Source organism: Mixophyes fleayi, chromosome 3 (genome assembly GCF_038048845.1).
Source record: "Mixophyes fleayi isolate aMixFle1 chromosome 3, aMixFle1.hap1, whole genome shotgun sequence".
Classification (NCBI taxonomy): domain Eukaryota; kingdom Metazoa; phylum Chordata; class Amphibia; order Anura; family Limnodynastidae; genus Mixophyes; species Mixophyes fleayi.
This window is the reverse complement of record NC_134404.1, coordinates 189,014,512-189,041,538: the sequence shown is the minus strand read 5'-3', so window position 1 is coordinate 189,041,538 and position 27,027 is coordinate 189,014,512. Positions and strand designations below refer to the sequence as shown.

At 40.4% G+C, this 27,027-nt stretch overlaps 1 protein-coding gene across 1 annotated transcript in view; it reads left to right on the top strand.

Annotated features, from left to right (window-relative positions):
- The first annotated feature begins 272 nt into the window (after positions 1-272).
- The window catches only part of SLC22A16 (solute carrier family 22 member 16), a 55,889-nt gene continuing 29,134 nt past the window's right edge, over positions 273-27,027 (top strand). Inside the window, exons 1-2 of the mRNA XM_075202921.1 lie at positions 273-616; positions 16,203-16,679. Of these exons, the coding sequence (XP_075059022.1) occupies positions 579-616; positions 16,203-16,679 (515 nt within the window). The 5' untranslated portion in view covers positions 273-578. The remainder of the gene's footprint in view (positions 617-16,202; positions 16,680-27,027) is intronic.

Sequence of the window (27,027 nt, the reverse complement as noted above, 5' to 3'; positions counted from 1 at the left end):
TTATGATATACTATGGTTTATCTGATAAGATATCTAGAATACATTATTTACATTATTTCTTTCAACGCTTTTACATTTAATGTCCCACTTCTGCTTCTGTTATTTATAAATTAGGTAATAGTCTTTTAGTTTACAACAATAATTTCCAACTTCCATTTTTGCTACGTTGATTGCTTTTTATTGAGCATTTTCATTTCTTTTAGTATGTCCCAAGTGCAGTCAATAGGAAGGAAAGGAGGAGCTGCTGTCTGCACTCATAACAAACACACATGTCCATCTGTGCTGTGTAAACTTCTCATCTGAACCAGCTCATAAACACTGCAAGACTACACCGTACACTACTTTTTCTTTGACTTACATTAACTCCCTCCACTCACAGATTACAGGCAACATACGTTCATGGCGAAAACCCTCAATATCATGTACACAGGCTCTGAATGGAATGCAAGCTGAGGATCACAAGAATCGACTATAAAAAAAACACAAGTTACTAAACAACTTGGCTCAAGAGTCATGTCCAGCTGAATAAGCAGAAGATTACAAGCTGCACACCACACCACAACTGTTGCTGACAGGGCATGGAGGGTCTGTTCGACTATGTGGGGCATTTTGGAAGGTAAGCTATTTGTACATTATGCTTAAGACGTGTGACATACACTGGAGTTTGGGAAGATCAGGGCAAAGGCAATATATTGTATTTGATTAACTGTAAAGTTTTAGCAAGTACGACTATGTAAAAACCTTGTTAGAATGACCTGCTTATGGGAAGAGAAGGCATTACTGTATGAGAAGAGAGGGCTATTGTTAGATTAGCAAGTGAAGGCTATTAGTAGGCTATGAACAGTGGGTAGTGTAAGAAAATAATATGAAAACAAGGTTCTATGAGGCTATATTACTAACCCAGTCTATATGTGTACACTGTTCAGTGAATAAGTACAATACAAAGTACAGGGGAAATGAGCAAACATTTTCTGATTGATTTTTGCCAAGTATCAAAATCGATCTATATATTATATAGTGCCATTTCTTCCAGTAAATGTTTGCATGTTAGCTATTTAACTCTTTTATTTCCCTCTCCGCCATTTGCTTGAAACTCTCTGAGAATGCCTCTGATGTGTATGCAAATGAGCAGACAACACCATTCTAAAGTTGTAGGGCCTGATTCATCAAGGTGCCTATTCTGAGCGCAACCCGTTTTCAGTATTATACGCACGTATGTAGGCTTTGCGTCTTCCCAAATTCAGCAAGGCATGGATCTCCAGATGCGAGTGCTTTTGAAATCGGGGCAGGTCTGCTGTACTCTACTACACTGAAAGCAGCGAGAAGCATCTAATACCTATGTGGATTATAAATTTGCAAAAGAACACACAGGAAAATAAAAACAATATTGCATTATTGTTACCTGATAATAATAAAGGCATTAATGTTAAAACAGTAAAAAAAGTGTTTTTTGTTATTTTTCCCCATAAAACACATTTATTAGAATATTGTTAAAATCTACTGAACATAAATTTAATTTTTACAGTTGCTTGTGATTGCAAACACATGTTATAGTATACATATGAGACTGTCATCACTACTAATCAGTACTTAGACTAGCCCTTTCGCTGGAGCAAGAGATACGGTAGAAAAACAAGTAACTTTCAGATGCTCAGAGCTTGATTCAGATGTGGCTGCATGTGTTTGAGTTTGGCACACTGCTAATGTAAATTCAGTGCAGCAAAACACCCCGTCCCCGCCTAGTTCACTCCCTGAAATCGTAGTCTGTAGTAAGTGTTCTTTGCGCTCACAGGAGCACGGAAGAGCACTGCGTTCACGGACAGTTTCCGCAAAATGATTTTTTGTACAATACGCTCAAAATCAGCAGATACGTGCCTTGATGAATAATTCACTTAGTTGCTCACATTTTAAAATGATTTTCATAGACAATTTGAAGCTGTGAAGGTGCATGTAAGCATGTTATATATAATGCAGTCTACACAGGACAGACTTTAACCACCATTCAGTGGCGCACACAGGGGGGGTTTCTGGGTCTCCAGAACCTCCTCCCCCCCCCGCTAAAAAAGTGCCCTACATATCGGCACTGTACTATACAGCAGCCGCGGTGCTGTCTAAGAAGCGTCCGCGGCGGTGCTTTATTGTATACAGCACCGCCTCGGAAGCTTCTTTGACAGCGCTGCGGCTGCTGTATAGTACAGTGCAGCCGAAACGGAGCTGCCAAGCATGCGCGGGCGCATGCGCGGCAGCTATCTAGGGGTTTTTTTTTCAGGGGGGGGAGAAACCCCCCCCCCCCCTGAAAAATCCTCCGTGCGCCCCTGCCATTATAACATGTTTACTGAAGATACCTGTAAGCTGGGCTAGGGGGCAGAGGGGCATCTGCCCCCTGGGCCAGCCGCATAGTGGGCTACCTTGGGCTGGGTCACTGGGCCACTTGCATTTTTTTCTTTAAAATGTTCCTAATAGGCTGCTGAGTCGAGTCTTGCCCCCTAGGCTAAAATTTGCCAGCCCTCCCCTGCCTGTAAGATTCAACAAAGCCCAGCAAGACCGTGAAAAATATTCTAAATTTACTGGATAAGAGAAGTCATACAGTTTGTCAATATTGAAATATTGGAACATTTCTAGGGATTAAATAATTCCAGGGGCAAACCTTTAAAACCTGTGGATATCGCTGGAGAGTCAGGACAATTGCTAAATTTGTGAGACCATACCAATTCTATTATAGTGGTAAAAAAAATGTGACTTGTCAATGATTATTTTCATCTCAAAGATTTTTTTCTGCTAATGACAGTTTAGTAAAGAACAATTTATAATAGTAATAATGAATTAGTTGTCACAAGCCATGTATAACTAAGAATCTGATTACAGTGGCACTGTGGTTATCCTTTCTGTCTCACAGCCAGGGCCTGATAAACCACTAGGCTGACCAGGCTGCAGCCTGGGGCGCTGGGTCCCGGGGGGCGCTGCCCTGTGGGTATTTTTTTTTTATTTTTTTTAAAAAAAAAAAAATTTTCTTTTAATTTTTTTTTTTTTTCCTCATTCATTTTTTTTTTCGGGGTGGGGGAGGGGGGGTCGCCGCGGGGGGGGTGGAGGGCTCGACAATCAAAAGCAATGGTGGTCAGTGGTTAGCAACACACAGCCAATCGCCAGGCTGCCTGTTGCTGTGCAGCAGACAGGAAGCAGGACGTCTTCACTTCCTATCTGCTGATCTGAGGAGAGGAGCGACGCTGGCACAACTACAGGTAATTGAAGGGGGGAACTGCCCTGCATATCTATAGGGAGGGGGGGGACTGCCCTGCATATCTATAGGGAGGGGGGGGACTGCCCTGCATATCTATAGGGAGGGGCGGGGAACTGCCCTGCATATCTATAGGGGGGGGGGACTGCCCTGCATATCTATAGGGAGGGGGGGAAACTGCCCTGCATATCTATAGGGAGAGGGGGAACTGCCCTGCATATCTATAGGGAGGGGGGGAACTGCCCTGCATATCTATAGGGAGGGGGGGGAACTGCCCTGCATATCTATAGGGAGGGGGGGAACTGCCCTGCATATCTATAGGGGGGGGGGAACTGCCCTGCATATCTATAGGGAGGGGGGGGGGAACTGCCCTGCATATCTATAGGGAGGGGGGGGAACTGCCCTGCATATCTATAGGGAGGGGGGGGACTACCCTGCATATCTATAGGGAGGGGGGGGACTACCCTGCATATCTATAGGGAGGGAGAGGGGGGACTGTCATGCATATGTATAGGGAGGGAGAGGGGGACTGTCATACAAATCTATAGGGTGGGAGGGGGGGGGCTGCCATGAAAATCTATAGGGAGGGAGAGAGGTTGATATGTATGAAGGAGGGCAGAGGAGGGGGGCTGATATATGTGACTGGGGGAGTTTTGATGTGACGGGGGGGGGGATAGCTAGCTAGCAGAGTGGAGGTAAGGAAAATAGCTGCAAGGGGGATGGATGCAGGATGGGAGGTAAAGAAAATGGCTGCAGCAGGGGTTAAGGAAAATGGCTGTGGGGGGGGGTTGTGGTTAAGGAAAATGGCTGCAGGGGGTATTTAAAAAATACAGCAGCTTTGGGGGGCAGAATCTCATGATTGTGTGGTGGTCACATGGGTGGTCTCAGCAATCACTAGAATACTAAATATTAGTGAGATGGGGCTGGTAGAGGTTTGTATTTGATTGACAACAAATATTCAGATATTGCTTATATATGCCTGTCCAATGGGGTACTTTTAGCTGGCCATAATGGAGTGTTTTGTTTTAACTAAAGGGCCTAATCATTCAGGGTTTGCATTATAATATATTTTTGCATTTTCAAAAAAGGACGCCAACTTTCCAGAAGCCAGCGAGAGGATAACAAAGTTGCAAGAGAGAAGAGCAAGAACAGGTAAGAGACAATGGCACAATCTGTCTAAATTTGAATGCTGGAGAATACACCTGAACATTCATATTCAGGAGTGTTCCTATACACCTATATATTCGGAGGAGGGGGGGGGGGGGGGGGGGGGGCGCTGCGGCCGTATTAGCCTAGGGCGGCCAGAACCCTTAATCAGGCCCTGCTCACAGCGCTGGGGTCAGGGGTTCAATTTCTGCAATGGTGTGGTAGGGAATTTAGACTGTAAGATCTAATAGGGCAGGGACTGATATGAATGATACCATAGATTAGCAACAAAATGGTTGTCTGCTACAATGTACAGTGCTTTGAGTCCTATTGGGAGAAAGGTGATATATAAATGTGTTATTATTACTTAGAAAAAAGACAAGTGAAAGGATCTGGGAATTTGCAGGAAATCTATAAGGACATCTCAAGTCAGCAGATTCCCTCAGGGTTTGTGAATGGAGTTACCAAGGTGCAGATAGAAGCAGGCTAATATTGGGTGTAGTTCAATAGTAACAGTGTCTATTTGTGAACTTGCTATTTAAGTGCAAATCAATCCTGGTTTAAGCTTGTACCATGGTTTGGCAGGGCTTTCAGAGAGGCCTGCGAGTTAACCCCATGAACATATATAACAGCCATTACCTCAAGTAACCTCTCCATTGTTGTATATGCAGGTGGTGGCCGGCATATGCCGCCAATTAATTATTTCAAAGGTACACACTTTCTTCAAAATCAGTAATAGCTAGGCAGGGAAGCATGATGGTAATGACAGAGCTCTTACAAACCCTGGAACCTTCACATATCAGATGACTACGTAGACATCAGGGGGTAAATGTATCAAGCTGAGAGTTTTCTGGCGGGTTTGAAAAACCAATCAGATTCTAGCTATCATTTATTTAGTACATTCTACAAAATGATAGCTAGAATCTGATTGGTTGCTATAGGCAACATCTCCACTTTTCAAACCCGCCGGAAAACTCTCAGCTTGATACATTTACCCCCAGGTGTTAATATGAAAGCCTCTCATCTATGTAAGATAAATGCAAAATATGTAATATATGTAAATCTCGCTGCAGGGGTTGATCTGGTAGACGTTGCAGGGTACTATATCTCCCAGCAGCACCTGTTAACATGAGAAAGAAGGCAATTTAACACCAGGAAAGGGGTGTATTGGTATGCTGTGAGACAAGCCAGTGGAAAAAGTGAGAGTAAATCTTAATTCTATTAATCTTCAACAATTTTCCACCTCTCTCCAACACCTTCTCTCCCCTGTTTCTACATTCTCCTCCCCTGAGATGGCAGTACCTCATTTTCACCAAACCTTAGCAACAGCCCTTGATCAAGTGGCTCCAGCGACACTACTTACTACACGTCTACTTCGATGTCAACCGTGGCACACTACAGCAACGCAAAATATTCAAAACCCCACAAATGAAGAGGACATTTCTACTCTCTTCTTATCTTCCTACTCTACCTCCTGTCCTCTTGATCCTATTCCCTCGCAAATTGGTAGATCCCTGTCTTCTGTGCTCATTTCACCTCTAACTAAAATCTGTAATCTCTCACTCTCTACTGGCATCTTTCCATCACTATACAGGCACGCAGTGATTACTCCTATTGTAAAAAAACAAGATTCCGACCCTAACTCTCTCTCAAATTATAGTCCCATCTCTCAGCTCCCGTGCCCCTCCAAGCTTCTAGAGAGACTTGCCTACACTCGCCTCACACGCTTCCTTTCTGCAAACAGCCTGTTGGATCCTCTTCAGTCTGGCTTTCGTTCTCAATACTCCACAGAGACTGCGTTGACTAAGGTTGTCAATGACCTGATCACTGCTAAAACTAAACACCATTACTCTCTTCTAATTCTCCTGGATCTCTCGGCTGCATTTGACACCGTTGACCACTCTCTTCTCATACAAACGCTGCAATCCCTAGGTCTTCAAGACACTGTTCTATCCTGGTTCTCATCCTAACTTTCTAATTGCTCTTTCATTGTTAATTTCTCTGGGGCCAACTCTGCTCTGCTTCCTTTATCAGTTGGAGTAACGCAAGGATCAGTGCTAGGTCCTCTGCTGTTCTCTATCTATACCGCTTCTCTTGGAATTCTAATAAGTTCCTTTGGATTTCAGTATCATCTCTATGCGGATGATACCCAAATTTATCTATCCTCTCCTGATCTCTCGAAATCTGTGTTGTCCCGTGTAACTGACTGTCTTTCTGCCATATCATCTTGGATGACCTCTCACCAACTCAAACTTAATCTTTCTAAAACAGAGTTAATAATATTCCCACCCACCAACAAGAGCATACCTGACCTTTCTATCTCTGTTGATAACATGACCCCACAAGCTCGCTGCCTAGGTGTAATCCTTGACTCACACCTATCCTTTGTTCCCCACATTGACTCTATATCTAAATCATGTTACATACATCCAAAGAAGATTTCCACAATTCGCACATATCTCACGCAAGACACTGCAAAAACCTTAATTCATGCACTTATCTCCCGCATTGATTATTACAATTCCCTCATTACTGGTCTTCCCCAAAACAGACTCAGACCCCTACAATCTATTTTGCATGCTGTAGCAAGATTGATTTTCCTTGCTAATCGTTATTTCTCTGTTGAATCACTCTGTATGTCTCTACACTGGCTGCCTGTTTTCTTCCGAATCCAATATAAAATAATTTTACTAACCTAGAAGGCCATCAACAAAGCTGCACCAACATATTTCTCTGATCTTGTCTCAAAATATCTCCCAACTCAGCAACTCCGTTCTGCACAATATCTGCGTTTCTCATCCACCTTCATTACATCCTCCCATTCCCGGTTAGAGGACTTTTTTCGGGCTGCACCCACTCTATGGAATTCTCTCCCTCGCACAATAACACTCTCCTCTAGTCTAGAAACTTTCAAGCGTTCTCTGAAAACCCACCTCTTCAGACAAGCTTATTATATTCCTCAACCACCCTCTTAACCTCACTACCTTACCCTATTACCACCCGTTACACAATTTCACACAAGACAACTACCCCCTGACTAACATTGTGACAGGATCATTTAGCTTATGAGTCACTTTGAGCTTTGCAGCCTGGCTGGGCCGAGATGCAAAATGTAGACTTAGCCTTACCTTCATGTGTCAAACTCCCATTGTCCCATAGATTGTAAGCTTGCGAGCAGGGCCTTCTCACCTTTTTGTCTGCTTTACCCAGTTTGTTTATTAGTTTACTATGTTTGTCCCCAATTGTAAAGTGCTACGGAATGTGCTGGCACTATATAAATAAATAAATGATGATGATGATGATGATTGGCGCAAGGAGATCAGAGAGGGACAGGCGGTGAGCCCCCGAATGTGCCCTAAGAGAGCCTATCAAGAATATAATCAGCTGTCAGCTGTCCATCAAGCTAGGGCTGTCAGAGGAGTTTAAAGTATTTAAGCCTGAGTTGTTTATTGGTCAGGGTGACCGATGCCAAACAAGTTGGCCAGTGTCTAGGGTGCTAGTCTGTTAATTTAGCATTAGGGTCGCAAGAAAGTGTGTGAAACTTTGTGAATAACTTTGTCACCCTAACAAATAAACAAAATTGCAAAGCAAGAAGTTGTTCATGTGTACATCACTATATATATATATATATATATATTAGTTTGAAACCAAAACAAGCTACACACAAATGGCTTGATTGTATCACTTGCATCTGCTTTCATCTGGAGAGGGAGGGACCGGGCTGGGGGGGGGGCAGTCTAACGTAAGCTAGCTGCAGTATGGGTATGTTTGAGAACAGATGTAGACCTGCAACGTTACACATAAATGCTTGCTAATAAGGCAGGTGAAAATGCGTACTGATAATGATGACGGTGGCCACCACTAGCTAACCACTTCTGACACTAGCTGATTGCAGATACACCTCTGATAAGTACTTTATTCATTGCTCGTGTATATATGATTATATATATGAGAACTTTTTTTTTTTATTCAATACCTGGAGGTAAATTTATCAAGCTGTGGGTTTGAAAAAGTGGATATGTTGCCTATAACAACCAATTAGATTCTAGTTATTTATTTAGTACATTCTACAAAATGACAGCTAGAATCTGACTGGTTGCTGCTGCGATTCTATACTATTTCATGCTTTGTCAGATCTGCAAATTCATTTGGAAGCACAGTTCCTGTTTACAGTATATCTTTGATACAATTGCAAGATATCATTGCTATTTTTGTGAATTATACATTGTCTGTTCTGGCTAGAACGTATTTATGTATGTTTTACTTTTAAAATAAACATCATTTTATATGTTGACCTTTACCTCTACACTTATATTCCATGCACCCAGAACCTACACTTTTTGTTTTACCAGTACTCCTGGAGGGTGGGGACTCTCCTTTATTGACATATAGGTTCTTTCTTGTGGCTGCACCAATATATGAGAGGAAGCGCGGCTTCACCTATTTTCTTCACTGGAACATTTTAAAGGAATAAAAATGCACTTAGTCCAGTGACCCAGCCCAAGGTAGCCCACTATGAGACTGGGCTGGGGTATAGGTGCCCCATTGCCGCCCAGCCAGCCCCTGACTGTAGATTGGTTGAGCAGAGAACGTACTCTGACAGTTTGTAGTTGTTTGGATAAAATTGAAATGCTTCTTTGAGAAATCGGTGAATTTTATCCAGAATTGTAAAGCAAAGAATGGCATCTGAACCTCATGTTTCTGATAGATTTCATAACACAATTAAATACCCTGAATGTAGAACTTCAATGTAAAAGACAAACTGTGCTAAATTTGTAGGAATTGGGCCTCATTTACTAAGAAACTTCATTTTTGCAGATGATATTCATAAAACTGCTCTGAGATACTTTCCAACAGTTTAATATTTATGAATAAGCATCCAAAAGTATTCAACAGTTGAAGGCATAAATTTGTTAACTCAAGCCCAATGTTTCAATCTATCTTGAACCCCAAAAACAACAGAAAGAAACCTGGAACTTATCTATTTTAAGTTTCTTCAAAAAGAATCTCTGGAAATGTAATTAATAGGTTTTCAGAGCAGTAATGAGTGAATTGAGAAGTTTGCAGCTATGAGGGATCGATTCTTGGATATTACAGCAAGTACTTGGGGAGAAATTCTATCAACAATTCAGCAATGAACAAAGTTGCATTCTCTGTCATCTGCTTTTGGTACAAGCTATTATTGTGGGCAAGTTTTTTCAATGCTAAAAAACTGTTGGTCCTACTCGCAATTAATAAACTACAAAATTCTGAATCTTATCTATAAATTATCAACCTAACCGGCGCAAACTTGCTTCAAAAAAGAAAGGACATTTTTAGTACCCATCTACTAGTTTTGTAAAATATTTATATATCTTCTAATGGTGGCAATTTCTTTGGCTTGTAATGTTCAACATCCAGGGCCGGTGCTAGGGTTCTCAGCGCCCTAGGCAAAATTTCAAAATGCAGCACCATGTCCTCTGTCCCCCCCCCCCTTGCAGCACCATGTTCTCTGCCCCCCCCCCCTGCAGCACCATATCCTCTGTCCCCCCCTGCATCACCATGTCCTCTGTCCCCCCCCTGAAGCATCATGTCCTCTGTCCACCACCCCCTGCAGCACCATGTCCTCTGCCCTCCCCCCGCAGCACCATGTCCTCTGTCCCACCACCCCCTGCAGCACTATGTCCTCTGTTCTCTCCCCCCTGAATCACCATGTCCTCTGTCCCCCCCTGCTTGAACATGCCCCCCGCAGCGCATCGCAACACATACATCTCTCTCTTCTCTCTCTCTCTGTCTCTGTCTCTCTCTCTGTCTCTGTCTGTCTCTGTCTCTACTTACCATGGAGTTTTCTCCATGCTCTGCTCCTCTCTGGCGGCTGCCTCAGTGACTGTCGGGGCGTGATGATGACGTCACTCCCGACAGTCACTAAGGGAAGATGCGATCACCCTACCCCCGCCATGGATCAAATTGTGCACATCTATAAAGCTGTGCGGCGGCCGGTGAGTTTAACTTCCATGGCCGCCGGACAGCTTTACAGATGTGCACGATTTCAGAGGCGCCCTCCAGAGCCCGGCGCCCTAGGCAGCTGCCTAACCTTGCCTAATGGGAGCGCCGGGCCTGTAAACATCTGCCATACGAAGAGAAACAAAAAACGTACCATACTCCTGCCTTAGACTATGTAAAGTCAATTCCAGCAGACATGGTCACAGAATTGTATACAGTACTCACTCTCACTGACATCTGATAACTGACTGTTCTGTAACAAGCACTATATTTTATACTCAAGCTGGCTGACATCACAGAGGTTATGATGTAAATTACATGATCAGTGTAGTCAAAGCTCTTATATCTTAGATAACCTGCATTTTGTAACCAAAAGGAGGGAATTATATGTCTATTTATTTAATAGATTTGTTTTGGCACTGAAACTTTTTTATATATTAGAGAATTTTATAATCCTAGTTTTTTTCCAGGAAATTAATTTCTGAAGCCAATCATATTTTAATTATTTTTTTTGTACTTTTATGTAGATTGTTTCCAGGAAAAAATAATTTCAGATAATAGAATGAGCACACGTGCCATTTTGCAGGTGGTTTTTCTACTTTACCAAAATTTCACATATTCAGAATTGTTATTGAATCAAAAGCAAATTGCATGATTGTGACAGTATGAAAATGTCATAGTACTTGTGGGATGTTGCTTCATTTTGCACCTTTTCAAAACATTTTTTGAAACCCTAAAACAAACAACTAGATGACCATACAGGCAACTTCAGGATAAACATGGCTGTAATAGAAGGTCGTGGCAATAAGTGTTAGAGGTTTTGGAAAATTGCCTCATTTACCAGGGACAGGTTAATTGTCAAGAATTTGACTAATACACACACATAGCAAATGTGTTGTAATTTTAGTACATATCCTGCTTTTAGTATTGCATCTCACTTAAACCGAATTTAAAATTTTGTTTTTAGTTATCATGCCATAAATACAATTGTTTTAAAGTGCTGTTTTGTCATTTTATACTTATCACATGCAAAAATCATAAGAAGTGTTAAAAAAGAACATACATTTGCAAAGACTTTCCAGAAATAATTGATATCACATCGGGTCTATTTATCAATATGTGGCAAAAGGGGTGATTTTAACTACCCGAATTCATAGGCTGTAGTAAGTATCCTTTGCGTTCAAGATGCAGCGAACAGGGCTGTGTTCTCAGACATATTCCTGGCTCTAGGCATGCAGAGGGATTTTGCATATGATACACTCAAAATCATCACATTCGTGTCTTGATGAATTAGGCCCACAGAATTAGATAAAAAAAGTACAAAAGTTACATTTTCCATTAATACCAACCATAATTATTTCCATGCAGTTGGTATACATATAACCCATATCATTTTTTAGCAATTTTTAGTTAAGTATCAAAAATATGCAATTTACTACAGTTAAAAGACATTTTCTTTTTCAAGTTCAATTATTCCATTTGATATATATTATTTTTTTGCATCCCCCATAGGCCACAATATCTAACAACAGATCTTGTTTTAAATGGAAATGGTAAATAAGCTAGATATAATGGGGGGGAGAATAAGAACTTTTTTTTAATTATTGATTTTAGCGGTAGCCGAGGAGGGGGATACCTAGGATGCCTGTCTACATAGTTAAGCATAAATGTGCACAAAATGTTACATCTGGACCTTGCTGTAAGATACTATATTAATAGCTGTGCATTATCATAGAAAGGGTCTTAGCAGAGAAAACATATTTTATTCTATATAAGCAGCGATAACAAAAATATACATTTTCTCCAGATCAGGGATGAGAATGACAAATAGACCCAAAAAGGGAGACAGGAGTACTAGTGGAAGAATAGTTGAGTATTCGATTGCATGAGCCAGTAGAAAACTTTACACTTTCTAAAGTGTAAAGTTGACATATCCCTTGAATAGCTATTATGTAATTTAAGTTAGTGAACAGTAATAGGGCACTGTTCAAGTTTTTTGTTTGATTTAAAATTGTGGATAGAACTTATGCTGTAGACTCAACAGATTCTTTTACCTTTAAAACAAATAATGTTTTATAATCTTTGCTTGGCACAGCTACTTTTGTGACTACAGCACAGAATTTGAAACATAATAATGATTATTGATATCTCCTATAGATTTTTTGGGTACAAAGTTGATGCTTCTGATTGTATCATATTTGTTTTTATAAAACAGATTTGTAAAAAATAATCTGCAAAATGTATTTTGTATCACAAAATTGATTTTGTGGCTCAAATCCAAATATTGTGCACTCAACTAATAAAAGACTAAAGGTACAAAATGAACTTGTTACAGCCACAATATGTTTTGTTATTATTGAATTAATAGACTAAATATATTGTTAATTAATGCCACTTTATAGTTTGAGTTCAGAACACACCTAGTAGTAAGTAAGAGAATATTGGCATTTTTGTGAAAAATAACAGATGAACCCCCAATCGGACATAACACCTCTGCAATAAAAATCCTGCCACTTGCAGGAAACGATGTATCATGGAGACCCCCTATTATCTATTATTATGCGAGCCTCCTAAACTCTGTTAATACTTTTCATATATTTGCAAGTTCCTTTTTTATTTCATGATGTTATTCAGTAGCACTTTTAAAATAGATTTCCGATTCCATTCCATGGGGTAAATGTATCAAACAGCACTTTTTGCAACTCACCGATATTCAGCGAGTTTGACAGCTAAATTTAAAACGGCAATGCGTTTAAAGGCAAATCTTGCCTTTAAACATATTGCTGTTTTAAATATAACTGCCAAAGTCACTGAATATCAGCGGGTTGCAAAAAGTGCTGTTTAATACATTTACCCCCATGTTTTGGTATACAAGCACATACTGTAACTATGTTTCTACATGTGAATGCTACAAAGTGTTATTGCATATTGAGACAACAAATTCTAACAAGGATATTACAAAATGTCTGTGGATAAAGTTGCTGACTTTTGTCTATGCACATTCGTTATGGCAGCTTTAACACGCTCACACACAAGAAATCATATGAGCGTGAGGCCTAAAAACTGTACATTAAAAACTAGACTCATAAACGTAAAAGATATATATATATATATATATATATATATATATATTGTATTTCTTATTTTACTATAATTTTGTTTTATGGGTACTTGTAAGAATAGATTAATAAAACTTGAATAAAGAAGTTACTGAATAAATTAATCAGTAACACATTTTGTTTCTTTTCCCAAAATTTTGCTTCAACTCTGTGCTCCAATGGTTATGGATGGGATCCAAGTTAAACAGCAGGAAATAAGAAAACTGCATATCTTTGAATAAGACGTAATTCTCTGCATTTTCTTCATAGTAGTATGTGGTGAATATATGACTAAGGAAGACAAATTAACCTACGTCATAATTTAGTTAATAAGTCGTTTCATTTGGAACATATAAGACTTGGGGCTAGATTTACTAAGCTGCGGATTTGAAAAATTGGGGATGTTGCCTATAGCAACCAATCAGATTCTAGCTGTCATTTTGAAGAAGGTTCTAAATAAATGAAACCTCGAATCTGATTGGTTGCTATAGGCAACATCCCCACTTTTTCAAACCCGCAGCTTAGTAAATCTAGCCCTTAAACTCTGAAAGGGCATGTAACAAGAAGACAGATCATTTTGAACAACATCACCATATAGAGGATAGTATAATTCAAGGGGGTTTATGGGTTTGACGAGAAGAGCATTATGTGATGTGATAGACTACAGAGCAAGTTAGCTTTGCAAAAAAAGAAATATGAATCAGGGATATTAAGCAAAGCAAAATAGACCACTTTAACAGAGCCAAAACTACTGGAAGTAAAAGTCAATGCGGCAAAATGATTCATAAGAATTAACAGAGAGAAAAGGCTTTTGTTTCTGCTTGTAAGCAGTCACTATCCATGTGCTGATGGTAGTTACACAGGATAGAGTATAGAATCCTAGAGTGACCTTCATAAACATACAGGGGGACATTTATGAAAAGCAAATCAACTGCACTGCAGCGCTCATACAGATGCACCTTGAGTTTCTGCCATGCCATATAGATTGGCAGAAAAAGATGGTTGTATTTGCAGAGGAACAGCAGTTTGCATAGGGTAGGAGTAGGGGTATTGTGAAGGCAGTCCTTGTAAAACATGGAGTGGGCACACTGGTGCACCTCATTTTGTTGAGTAGAGTACAAATAACTATATCTTGAGAGTTGCTCCATATTGTCAATCTGGGTAAATTTGGCTAAATTTATGAAACCTGCAAAGAAAAATAGACAAAACAAAAAAATAGTAGGATTTATGTTCTACTTCTCTGTAATTTGTTTTCTGAAAGTAACACAATTGTAACATACTGCTTATGGTAGCTATTTGATGAATATATATATATATATATATATATATATATATATATATATATATTCTATTGTTTAATAGCAGGGGTGCACGCAGGGGTAGTTTCTGGGTCTCCAGAAACCCCTCCCCCCCCCGCTAAAGAAGTGCCCTACATAGCGGCACTGTACTATATAGCAGCTGGGGCGCTGTCAAAGAAGTGTCCGCGGTGGTGCTGTATTGTATACAGCACCACTGTGGATGCTTCTTTGACAGCGCCGCCTCTGCTGTATAGTACAGTGCTGCGAAACAGAGCTGCTGCACATGCGCGGCAGCTGTCTCGCTTTTTTTTTTTAACACGTTTTTTCTTCAGATCTGTGCTCTTCATCTGTCATAACTATCAGCTGAAAAGATTGTTAGTCTGTAAACTCTATGGAGATCTGCCTACACTGCTGATTGTGAGTGCATACACACTTCAGATTTTGCCTGACATCGTTCCATCATTTTTAGAGATTTTTAGTCCACTTATAAAATCAAATGATACGATGTGCTTTGGAGCGATAAAACATGATCGTAGGAGTGTACACGCTAATGCAATATCGGACCTAACGGTTGTTTATCGTGTGATTGGTATGATAATCGGGTGAAAAACCTGTAATGTGTACCCAGCCTTAAACCCATATGGTGGTACAATGGTAAGCATTGTGCCTTGTAGCTCTAAGGCCTTCAGTTCAAATCTAACCAAATTACTGTCTGCGTTGAGTTTATTTGTTCTCCAGGTGTTTGGATGGGTTTCTTCTGGGTGCTTCCCACCATCAAAGGTGGCTTTTGCGATATTGGCCATAGAGGAGATAGGAGATAGTGTTCACTGGGACAGTTGTTTACAATGACTGCTGTTCCTGCAGAACACAGGGAGTGTCGCGATATAAAAGTATAATCACAATCACAAATCAAGGATATATCCGATAGCCAATAATCTCCCCATTTCTAGTTATACTCATGGAAGGAAGTATATTTTATTCATTCTCATTCAGTCATAGTTCCAATCAGTTAATACTCATTTCCTGTGCTGAATGGATCCTTTCTCCAGCTTGGCCCGTTATCTGTGGTTTATTACAGATCCACAAGTACATTTGTATAGTATATTTCACTACAGCCTGGTGTGACTGTTTTAGGATGAGTGCGGGCTGCATTCATTGTGCGCCCATTGAGTGTATATATTTTTTACAGTTTGATACAGGTTTCAAATAGATTGCTGGGAAATCAGAGGGTAACATTGGAAATGATGTCTGTTTAGCTAAATAACCACAATTCGACAAAATTTCTTGTTTTGCTTCATTGTCTTGTGCAATAAATGAACAAACTATTGTGGTTCTAATCTTGGTGGGTTAAATAAACCCTTCTTTTGCCACTGTGCATTCTATATTTACTGTAGCCCTGTATTTTGCTGTGTACGCTAATTTTATGTTTTGTGCTTTTTGCAGATTCCAGGCATATGTATACTTTGCATCGGCCTTTCAAGCAATATCTTGTGGTATCCACTACTTGTCGTCTGTGTTCATTGCTGTTACACCAAAATATATATGCAGACCTCCAGGAAATACAAGCCTGATATTGCTCAATAATGTATCTATATCTAGGATCAATGAAATGTGGCAACTATGGACATCACCAAATGATCACCTTGTTGTCCAACAGGAAAATGGTGACATTTGGGAACTAAACCGTTGCAGTCGTTTTAGACGCGAAGACACTGTAAATACAACATATAGATATGAAGGAAATAAGACATTATCTCCTTGTTCTGAAGGATACTGGTATGATCACACTCATTTAGATAGTAGCATAGTTACCGACTGGGACCTGGTCTGTGATCGTGAATGGCTTGCTAAATTAGTTCAACCCACCTTTATGCTTGGAGTACTTATCGGTGCAGTGTTTTTCGGTGATATCGCAGACAGGTACGCTATTAATATTAATCATACCTTTGATAAAAAATATAATGAATGAAAAAAATATTAAAGGGCCTGAGTTATTAAGGCAAAAAAAGGAGTAAATGTTCTCTGGGACAAACCATATTACAATGCAAGGAGTGCAAATTAGTTTGTTATTTTGCACATAAGTTAAATACTGGTTGCTTTTTCATCTAGCACACAAATACTTAATAGCCTTATTATTACACTGAAATTTAAAGTTGATCTAGGACAGGGGTTGGCAACCTTTTTCTATCGGAGTGTTGGCTAAAATCTAGTTAAGCCCATGTGTGCCAGTTGTGTGTGTGTGTGTGTATATATATATATATATATATATATATATATATACACACACACGCACACACGCACACGCACACACACACACATACACGTACGTACGTACGTACGTACGTACGTACGTACGTACATACATACACACATACAGAGCTGCCTAGAGAAATTCATGGCCCCAGTACAGCAACTCCATGGGTCCTCCCTTATAGTTAAGCATGGTTAAAAAAATGTTGTGTCGCCGCAAAACATTTTTTTACCATGCAAGTGGTCGTACAATTGGGGATGTGGCAGTACATCATTGGGGGCATGTCTAGCAGGTGAAAAGCACCAGGCCACCCTCTTACAGAAAAATGCATTACTCACACATGCCCACTTGCTCAGCAGCTTTGCTCACATACGTCCCCTCTGCCCACATGCTTTAATCACACTTGCCCCCCCTCTGCCCAGCACCTTTAGTGACACATGCCCCTCTCCATCACCTTTCGTCACGAATGCCCCCTCTCCAGCACACCTTCTTCTTACTTATTCTCCACTGCACAGCATTGGAAGATATCCAGCAGCCCGCCGAGTACCATGTGACCTCTGCAGTCACATGATCTGGCATCTGAAGGTACCTGAGCTGAAGGGGATTTAGCCTCTACCAATCCCCCCGCACTCAATAAGTACTTTTAAAATATTTTTTTTTTTCAAAATTAGGTCTCCAGAGGGGACTCGAGCCACCAAGCAGGCCCAGGCAATTTGTAGCCGCCCCCTCCCCTCTCGGAGGCTATATATATATATATATATATATATATATATATATATAATTATTTGTCATTTTATGAGGCTAATATCATATTAACAGTAAGTGACCAGCAAAAAAAAAAGTTATGCCGCACAGTAGTGCCCCAGTTCACATCATACCTCATAATTGTGCCCCCAATTCATCTTAAGCCACATAGTTGTGCCCCCAATTCATACTTTGCCACAGTTGCCCGCAGAAACACATAGTATGCCACAGTTGCCCGCAGAAACACATAGTATGCCACAGTTGCCCCCAGAAATACATAGTATGCCACAGTTGCCCCCAGAAATACATAATATGTCACAGTTGCCCCCAGAAATTCATAGTATTTCACAGTTGCCCCCAGAAATACAAAGTATGACACAGTTGCCCCCAGATACACATAGTATGCCACAGTTGCCCACAGAAACACATAGTATGCCACAGTTGCCCCAGAAACACATAGTATGCCACAGTTGCTCCAGAAACACATAGTGTGCCACAGTTGCCCCCAGAAACACATAGTATGCCACAGTTGCCCCAGAAACACATAATATGTCACAGTTGCCCACAGAAATACATAGTATGCCACAGTTGCCCCCAGAAACACATAGTATGCCACAGTTGCCCACAGAAACACATAGTATGCCACAGTTGCCCCAGAAACACATAATATGTCACAGTTGCCCACAGAAATACATACTATGTCACAGTTGCCCCCAGAAATACATATTATGCCACAGTTGCCCCCAGATACACATAGTATGCCACAGTTGCCCACAGAAACACATAGTATGCCACAGTTGCCCACAGAAACACATAGTATGCCACAGTTGCCCCAGAAACACATAGTATGCCACAGTTGCCCCAGAAACACATAGTATGCCACAGTTGCCCACAGAAACACATAGTATTCCACAGTTGCCCCAGAAACACATAGTATGCCACAGTTGCCCCCAGAAACACATAGTATGCCACAGTTGCCCCCCATACATTTTATGCCACAGTAATGTCCCCAATATCTTTTATGCCACAGTAATGCCCCCAATGACTGTTATGGCCTCAGAATTGCATCAAAAAAAATTTTAGGACACTAATAAATGAATAAAAAATGATATAATTTTATAATTACCTCTTCCAGGCGTGAAACGGTCCGCAAAGGTGCTTGGGAGGAACTGCGTAGCCGACACTGAACTGCTGCGCAAGCGCAGCAGTTCAGTGTCAGGGAAGGAATGACAGCCGGAGAAGAGCTGAACCTGCCAACCCCTGATCTAGGACATGCCCTACCCCAACTATAAATCTGTGCCCACATTTTAAATTTACCTCCCCCTCCAGTGCAACATGGTTTTGCCCAGGTGCTAATGTTACTCCTTTTTTAAGCTTTGCTCTCCTTAATGACTCAGGCCCAAAATGTTTGGTGGAAAAGGTGACTAACAAGTACACTGGGTTGAATATCTAATATCAAATGTATGGGGCCACGTCACAAATAATTACCTATGACACTTGATTTAGAGGGCTCGTTCACACATATGCACTGGAAAAATGAAAACTAACTTGCAGACTTGCACTTTTTTTTATTAATGCATTATTAATGTGTTTTTTTGTACAATAGATTTTACTGGTAGCACTCATTAACGAATTAAAAATATGTAATGCTGTGTTCTAAGATTTTAAATGTGGTATAAACATTTTAGAACACACGGCTGGTAACAAACATGTAAAAAAAAAAAACACATTAATCTTATTTCAGTGAGATTTTTAGGGTTTCAGCAAATAATTGTGACCAATCCTGCAATGGTTTATTGTAAGCTGGTGCTGGCTTGGGACACCATCCTAAACCCCTCTGAAAATAAACCCTGTAAATAAGTATACATAAGTTAACCACTCAATACAGAACTCGGATCTCCCTGTAAACATGATATTGCTTCATAATGTCTGTACATCTGAGATTCATACATCTGTGCCTTTAGCAGTGTTCTGCCCAAGTATGGTCCTGGAATTCTAATTTGGAATACAAAACATTGTCACATTATTGATATGTTGCCGATGCTCAAGTGTGCCTGAGTTCTGGTAGGGAGGCTCCTAGAAGCACCCAGGAGGGTTCAACCTGCAATGGATACTACCTTAAGAGTAGCCATGAATATAGTGCAGTGCATCACTACCATCGGGCATATTAGCACGCTGATGTGACTACAACTTTGTAGAGACAGGGGTGTATATTTACTAAACTGCGGGTTTGAAAAAGTGGGGATGTTGCCTATAGCAACCAATCAGATTCTAGCTGTCATTTTGTAGAATGCACTAAATAAATGACAGCTAGAATCTGATTGGTTGCTATAGGCAACATCCCCACTTTTTCAAACCCGCAGTTTAGTAAATCTAGCCCAGGGAAAGAGTGATAATCAACAACTCAAGATTGTCAGCTTTTATGGCAAGTCAAACTATGTTACTGAATGTACTGTGCTGGAGAGTTCCAGAGTTGGTTGATGTAAGTAAAGATCAAATGAGCTGGCCAGGCACCCATTCATTTCAACATTTCAACATTGGTAACTGTATACTACAGCTACACCCGCTATATTTGTACTTTACATACTTGCACATGCTGTTATTAAACCTGCATCTGCAGAGACAACTGTTTGCTGTTCACCCACATATACCTGAGGTGACAGAGACTAAGCTACAGCCATGTGGCTGGCCCAAAGGCACTGTAAGGGCAGGGCTAATGGAGAAATTCACCACCACCACCCACCAGGCAATCAGGGCCAGATACTGAAACATTGATATCATCCAGACACAGTTGTTTCTTTTCATCACCTCATAACTGAAAAAGGTCAACTTTGCTGTTTGCATTGGATACAATTATATCCACAGAACAGTATATTGCTGTATAAAGGCAACAATCATAAATAATTTGACCTAGATCACTTGTACACAACACTTGGCCCATGGGATGGATGTGTCCTGCAAGGCTATTTTTTTGCAGCCTGCGGGAAGAAGGAAAAATGCAGTAGAACCCGGCACGCTGGGACAGAATTACACATCTGCACTAATTCTCTCCCCCTCTATTTCTCCTACATTGTACTAGGTCTCACTGTGGCAGACCCAGGTCACTGGGCTCTGGGTGCCAGATCATGCTGAAAACTTATTCTCCCCCATTACCTCTGTAGTAACATATCCCCTCTGTCACCTCTGTAATAACACACTCTCCTATCACCTCTGTAGAAATATATTCTTCCCCAACGCCTCTGTAGTAACACATTCCCACCTTACTATAGAGGTGATTTAGGAAGGAGTTACTGCTGAGGTGATGGAGGGATATTCTCCTACAGAGGTGAGGAGGGAATGTGTCACTAGAGTGGTGATGGAGGGAATGTGCTACTACAGAGGTGATGGAGGGAATGTGCTACTACAAAGGTGATGGGGGGCTTGTGTCACTACAGGGGTGATGGGAGGAATGTGTCACTACAGAGGTGATGGGGGATAATATATGTCTACAGTGGTGATGGGAGAAATGTGTTATTGCAGTGGTGATGAAGGGAATGTGTTACTACAGAGGTGATCGGGGAGGATATATTTCTACAGAGGTGATGGAGGGAATGTGTTACTACAGAGTTGATGGGAGGAATGTGTCACTACTAGAGATGTTCACTGACCCCCGTGTTTTGGTTTTGGATCTGGATTAACTTCGTGTATTGGTTTTGGATTTGGCAAAACCGGCCCTCGTGTGTTTTGGTTTTGAATCTGTGTTTTTTAGAAAAATATCTAAAATATGCTAAAATCACCTAATTTTGCCCATTTTTTGTTCCTACATTATTATTAACCTCAATAACACTCAAGTCATTTGCAGTTAATTTTGACCACCTCACATGTCACAATATAATTTTCATGCACAAATACTGCAGCGACCTGGCTGGATGCTAAGCGACAGAGCAATGACCTAGCTCATCTAGGAAACATTGGCACACAGCAGTGGCAGAATTGAAAAGTGGTGCAAGATGGAATTGTCCTTGGATCATGAAACCAGTTATGGTTCATTTGATCGCTCCACCCGTTTCTTGGATAACTAGGGTAATTCCACAGCTAATACATGGCAACAAGCGCTGCCCCCGCTGGAATGCGTGCTTTTATCAGACCCAGACCAATCCAGGGTGCTAGACAATGCACTAAAAAGAGTCACTGTAATTCTCAACAAATAGCAAGTTTATCACTGAGCTTCGAATCAGCCCCAATTCCCACAAAATTATAATATAGTTAGGTACCTTTGATATAAAGTGCAGATTACAAACACTTGATGAAACAGCAGCAAAGTGGGAGGTAATACATATACACATCTATTTAGACATCCATGCTTACATTACTTCTACAAGCAAAGTTGTACTTTGTAAATAAAAGTGTTGTCTTTATATTGTTCAAAAAAATGTAAAATAATCCTCCACCATTCTTTGGATGCTAACAGTTGATATTAGGATCAGGTGGAGTTACAGCAGAGGTGTCACTAATTCTTGTCAATTCTTTTACAGTAGACAAAACCAGATGTTAAAATGTTGTGCTGAGTCATCTGCATCATCAATGGGTGTCTAAGATTTTTGCTAAGCATACAACAGTATATAGCACATGTAGGTAACATTGGGACACAGCGGTAGCTGAAATTTAAAGTGGTGCAAGATGGAATTGTCCTTGGGCCCTCCCACCCACCCTTATGTTGGATCTTAAAAAGGACATGCACACTTCAGCCACAAAAGTGCCACTCCTTGTGGCTGATGTGCTTGGTTTGTTTGGGCCCCCACAAAACAAGGCAACAATGGGCTTAAGGCACCTAAGATAACAGTGCTGTTAATGAACTCTACTGTGGCAAGATATTGTTGTCATTATCCTCAGCCTCATCTTCACCCTCATCAGTTTGTACATCATCCTCACACATTATTAATTAATCACCGCTGGAATCCACCATTACAGAAGTTTCAGTATTTTTATGTAATTGGCAGGAAAGGCATTCCTCGGTCTCATTCTTTCCTTGCCACTGCGTGTGCATAATGGCATGTTAGCAATTTTTTTTCTGTAGATAGCTTTGCCTGGATTACAGGTATTTTTTTCTTGACCAAGGTGAAAGGTGTTTTTTTACTTTTTGGTTTCCCTGACTTACAAACGCTATGCACTTTAACATAGGCTTTACCAGATGACGTAGAGGATTTACTATCATCATGACTGGTGCCAGCAGCTGCTTGGTGCTACTGCTCTTCTGTGTACTGCTGTGAATCAATTTTGATATCATTGTACACATTGACTGCAAATTCAGAAGAAAAGCCTGCAAGGCCTAGTAATTGTATTTCAGCAATGACAATTAGCAATGGAGCAATGAAGCTCTTCTCTTTGTGTGTTACCTATATAACACAGTAGAATTTGACTGCAGATATACACCAACCCTGCCAGCACTAGTATTTGTATTTTTCTGCAATGAAAATTACCAATGAGGCTCCCCTCTTTGTGTGTTACCTATATAACACAGTAGAATTTGACTGCAGAATTACACCAAACCTGATAGCACTAGTATTTGTATTTTCCTGCAATGAGAATTAGCAATGGAGCTCTCCTGAATGTCACTGTAGACTTGGTTGAACACTGCTACCCCCTCCTCTTTCAATTCTATCTATTTGGCTGACCAACTACTCTACACAGTGTGCTACCCCTTCTGTGTCTCCCTTTCAAATGGCGCTAGATCGCCATGGAGGGCGTATTTCTAGATTTCAAAACTTGCGAGATCCGATATCCGACAACGTAACAATGACGTTTTGGCTCTTTTTCGATTCCGAAAAAGCACGAAAGATCCTCTAAGTTTGGGTGTGTCCAGTTCTCGTTGAAACGAGCCTGAGCATCTCTAATATGTATATGTGTATATATGTGAGTCTTTCTCTCTCTCTCTCTCTCTCTCTCTCTCTCTCTATATATATATATATATATATATATATATAAAATGTGTGTGTGTGTATATATGTATGTGTGTGTGTATATATGTATATGTGTGTGTGTATATATGTATATATGTGTGTGTATGTATATATATATATGTATCTATCTATCTATAGTATACCATACTGAGTAGCCAGTACTCTGTCTAAACGCTCTGACAGACACCCATTCAATCAGCAAACTATTCTAGCTGACTGATCGCTACAGAAATAAACTGTATTAAAAATAATCCCAGCTATTATTTCCTATGTAAAATTTCCTATTTCACCCTAACACTTTAGTCACTTTCTATACGCTATTTTAGGAGCAATCCACATTCCTCTCTACATGCTCTCTGTTCTAAACTGCCAGATGAGAACAGGAGAGGGGGCAGGGCAGGCTGGGCTGGGGGGCAGGGGGGCATCTTCCCCCTGGCATGGTTAAAATGTGTAGCTGAGAGTCTTCACCCCAGGCCTAAGATTTGTCAGCCCTCCCCTGAGGGGGGGGGGGGCTATATATATATATATATATATATATATATATATATATATATATATATATATAAATATATATAGAGAGAAGATATTGATACAAAACTCATGAGAGTTTATACTCAGATCCATGAATCCCCGAATCCGAGTCCAGCTTAGCATTCTCTGCAAGAAGGAATAATGCCAAAAACATATTTTAGTGCAATGAGATAAGGGAAACAAGCAGACCTGAGCCCAGGCAGCACATATGAGTTAAAGCTGGGCCCCCTGGTAACCCTGTTCATGGTTCAGGGCGATCATTGCCCTAGATGAACTATTATGTAATAACAGTTGGCATAAAGAATACTTTTGCAACTCAATTTATCCCTTCCTTGATATGCCATACAAATTGCAAAGCACTGCTGGTCCTGGCGATCCTGCCAAATACATGTTTCTGATTGCACCACAAAGCAAACAAGCCCTAAGAACACATAATCCCAGCCTTCCGCTAGATCAACAGAGCTTGTTTGTGCAGAGAGGATGCTACAGAAAACTCCACAACGCTGGAAATCTGACAGCAACATGTATTAAACTCTCCATGGCAAGAAACAGCTTTTCTAGTTTTACTTGTAATCAAGGATCAGTAGGGAATACAACAAGTATATAGTGAAAGTTAAAAAAAAGAAAAATACTAACATTTCATTCTAAATATATGTATCCATGCCTCAATCACTGAACAGACTTATTTACAACCACTAAAGTCAAAATAATCAAAATACAAGGGACACTTTGCTCTACATACTTTAGCATATTTTTGTTTTGTTGTTGAAGCGTTTTTTCAATTTTAGATTAGATTTGTTTTAATTCACTGGCTTCTATGTGCCCCAGGGGCGAGCTGGCCTAGGGGGTACTTACAGCCCGGGGGGCCGCTCAGTCAGACCGCTATTAGCGCCGGGGGGTAGGCCGGCCGGCCGCCCCCCGGATGCAATATACCACATTTTCACCGGCGGCGCATCTGATGACATGGGATGCGGCCGCGTCAGCGCACAGGCGGCCGCATCACTTGACAGGTGAGGCCGCATCCCGTGTCATGTGATGCGACCGCCTGTGCGCCACCGGGCTGACATCTCCCAGCCCGCGTCTGATGTACCCTATTGTACATTTTAATAAATTCATTGTTTTCATTTTTTGGATTGCTTCTTTGGTAATCATGAATGCCTTTATATTATCTAGGACACAACCATTTTTGGTTTGAATATGGCATTGGGAAAAAGAACTCATTTGAAGGGGCTACAATAAAATTTAACTTGCTGAACCATGTAAAATGCCAATAATTTACTAGAGGAAAAGACGAACCTCTTTGTAGTTTTGTATTACCTCTCAAGAATTAAAGATTCCAGAAAAAAAAAGTAGTGTATGGATCCCCCTAAGTAACACGTTCCCTCTTTACCTCAGTAGTAACACATTCCCCCCCCCATCATCTCTGTAGTAACACACAGGGGCGCCGAGAGGGAGGGGGGTCGGTTACAGATTACCGGGGCCTGATCATCCATTTGCTGGGAGCCAGGGGTTTTTTTTATTGACATTTATTTTTTAATTACTTTTTTTTTTATCCAGCAGGTGATGTGTGAGAGCACACCAGCAGGGGGTTAGGGAGCTGTCAGCTGCTCCCAATCCCGGACAATGTTTAACATCATACAACATCAACAGGGTGCTGTGCTTGAGTATGAGCAGCAGGGTGTTCTTTTCTTTGACTCTGAGCAGCATAAGAAATAATTATTAATCTGCCATGTAATTTTGACGCTACTTTGTCACTGATTTAGCTGCCAGCTCATTGCAGACTTTGGCCAAAATTGGTGAAAATTTGGACACTTGTGAAGCGATCATTAGAAAATAGACTGTAAATGACTGGAAATTAATTAATGCTATAAATAGCAATAGTGGAGCAAAAGCAGCTCAAAGTCCCATAATTTTACCTATTTTTCCAAATTTTGAATTAAATCTAGATAAAAAAACAAAAATCCTTTTAGGATTTCTGAGCAAAAGCAGTAGCAAAACCAAAACACAAAGACATCTTAGCACCAAAACCACATCCAAAACCAAAACACGGGGGTCAGCGCACATCTCTACCTTAATCATAGACATACCTCTACAATCATTACAATCATAGACATATTCTAGGTATACTTTGAGGTTGTGCTACAGGAGTAAAGAAAGACTTAAGAAACAAATGGTGTTATTTGAGAATTCTATTTTAGTCCAAATTTTATCTTGTTCTACTTTCTCCACGATTTTTATGTCCAAGAATGTATGTTGACCTTTACATTTCCCTATGTATGGCATCATTATCTTCAGTTTTTACCAAAATTTAAAGTACTCTTTCAATGGAGGATTAAGTTGCACTGATCTCTAAAATCATCAAAAAACTAAAATAATACCTAAATCAGAATACAAGGCTTTAATAACAAGGGAATGGCTAAGGAGTGACCAGATGTGCTCAAATAAATATGTACATACATTTAATATATATGTAAGAAATGTCAGTGTACGCTGATACATAGGTACGACTAGCGGTGAGTGTAGCTTTTTGTAATTATTGTTTTTAATTAAGTTTAATAATACATTTTAATAATAAGATTTTGTATACTCCATGGCACTGTACAGTTTTGATTGTATTTGGTGCCAAATTCAGACTGATCCAAACTATACAGAGAGCTGCTTATGAGCGCTTACAATCTAATGAGCTTCAACCAAAGGCCTCATTAGAATACAATTATTTATCTACAATTATATTTAGGTAACCTAATTTATAAAAGGATTGATATCATTAATTTACAAAAGTGCACTTAAAATTGAAAATCAT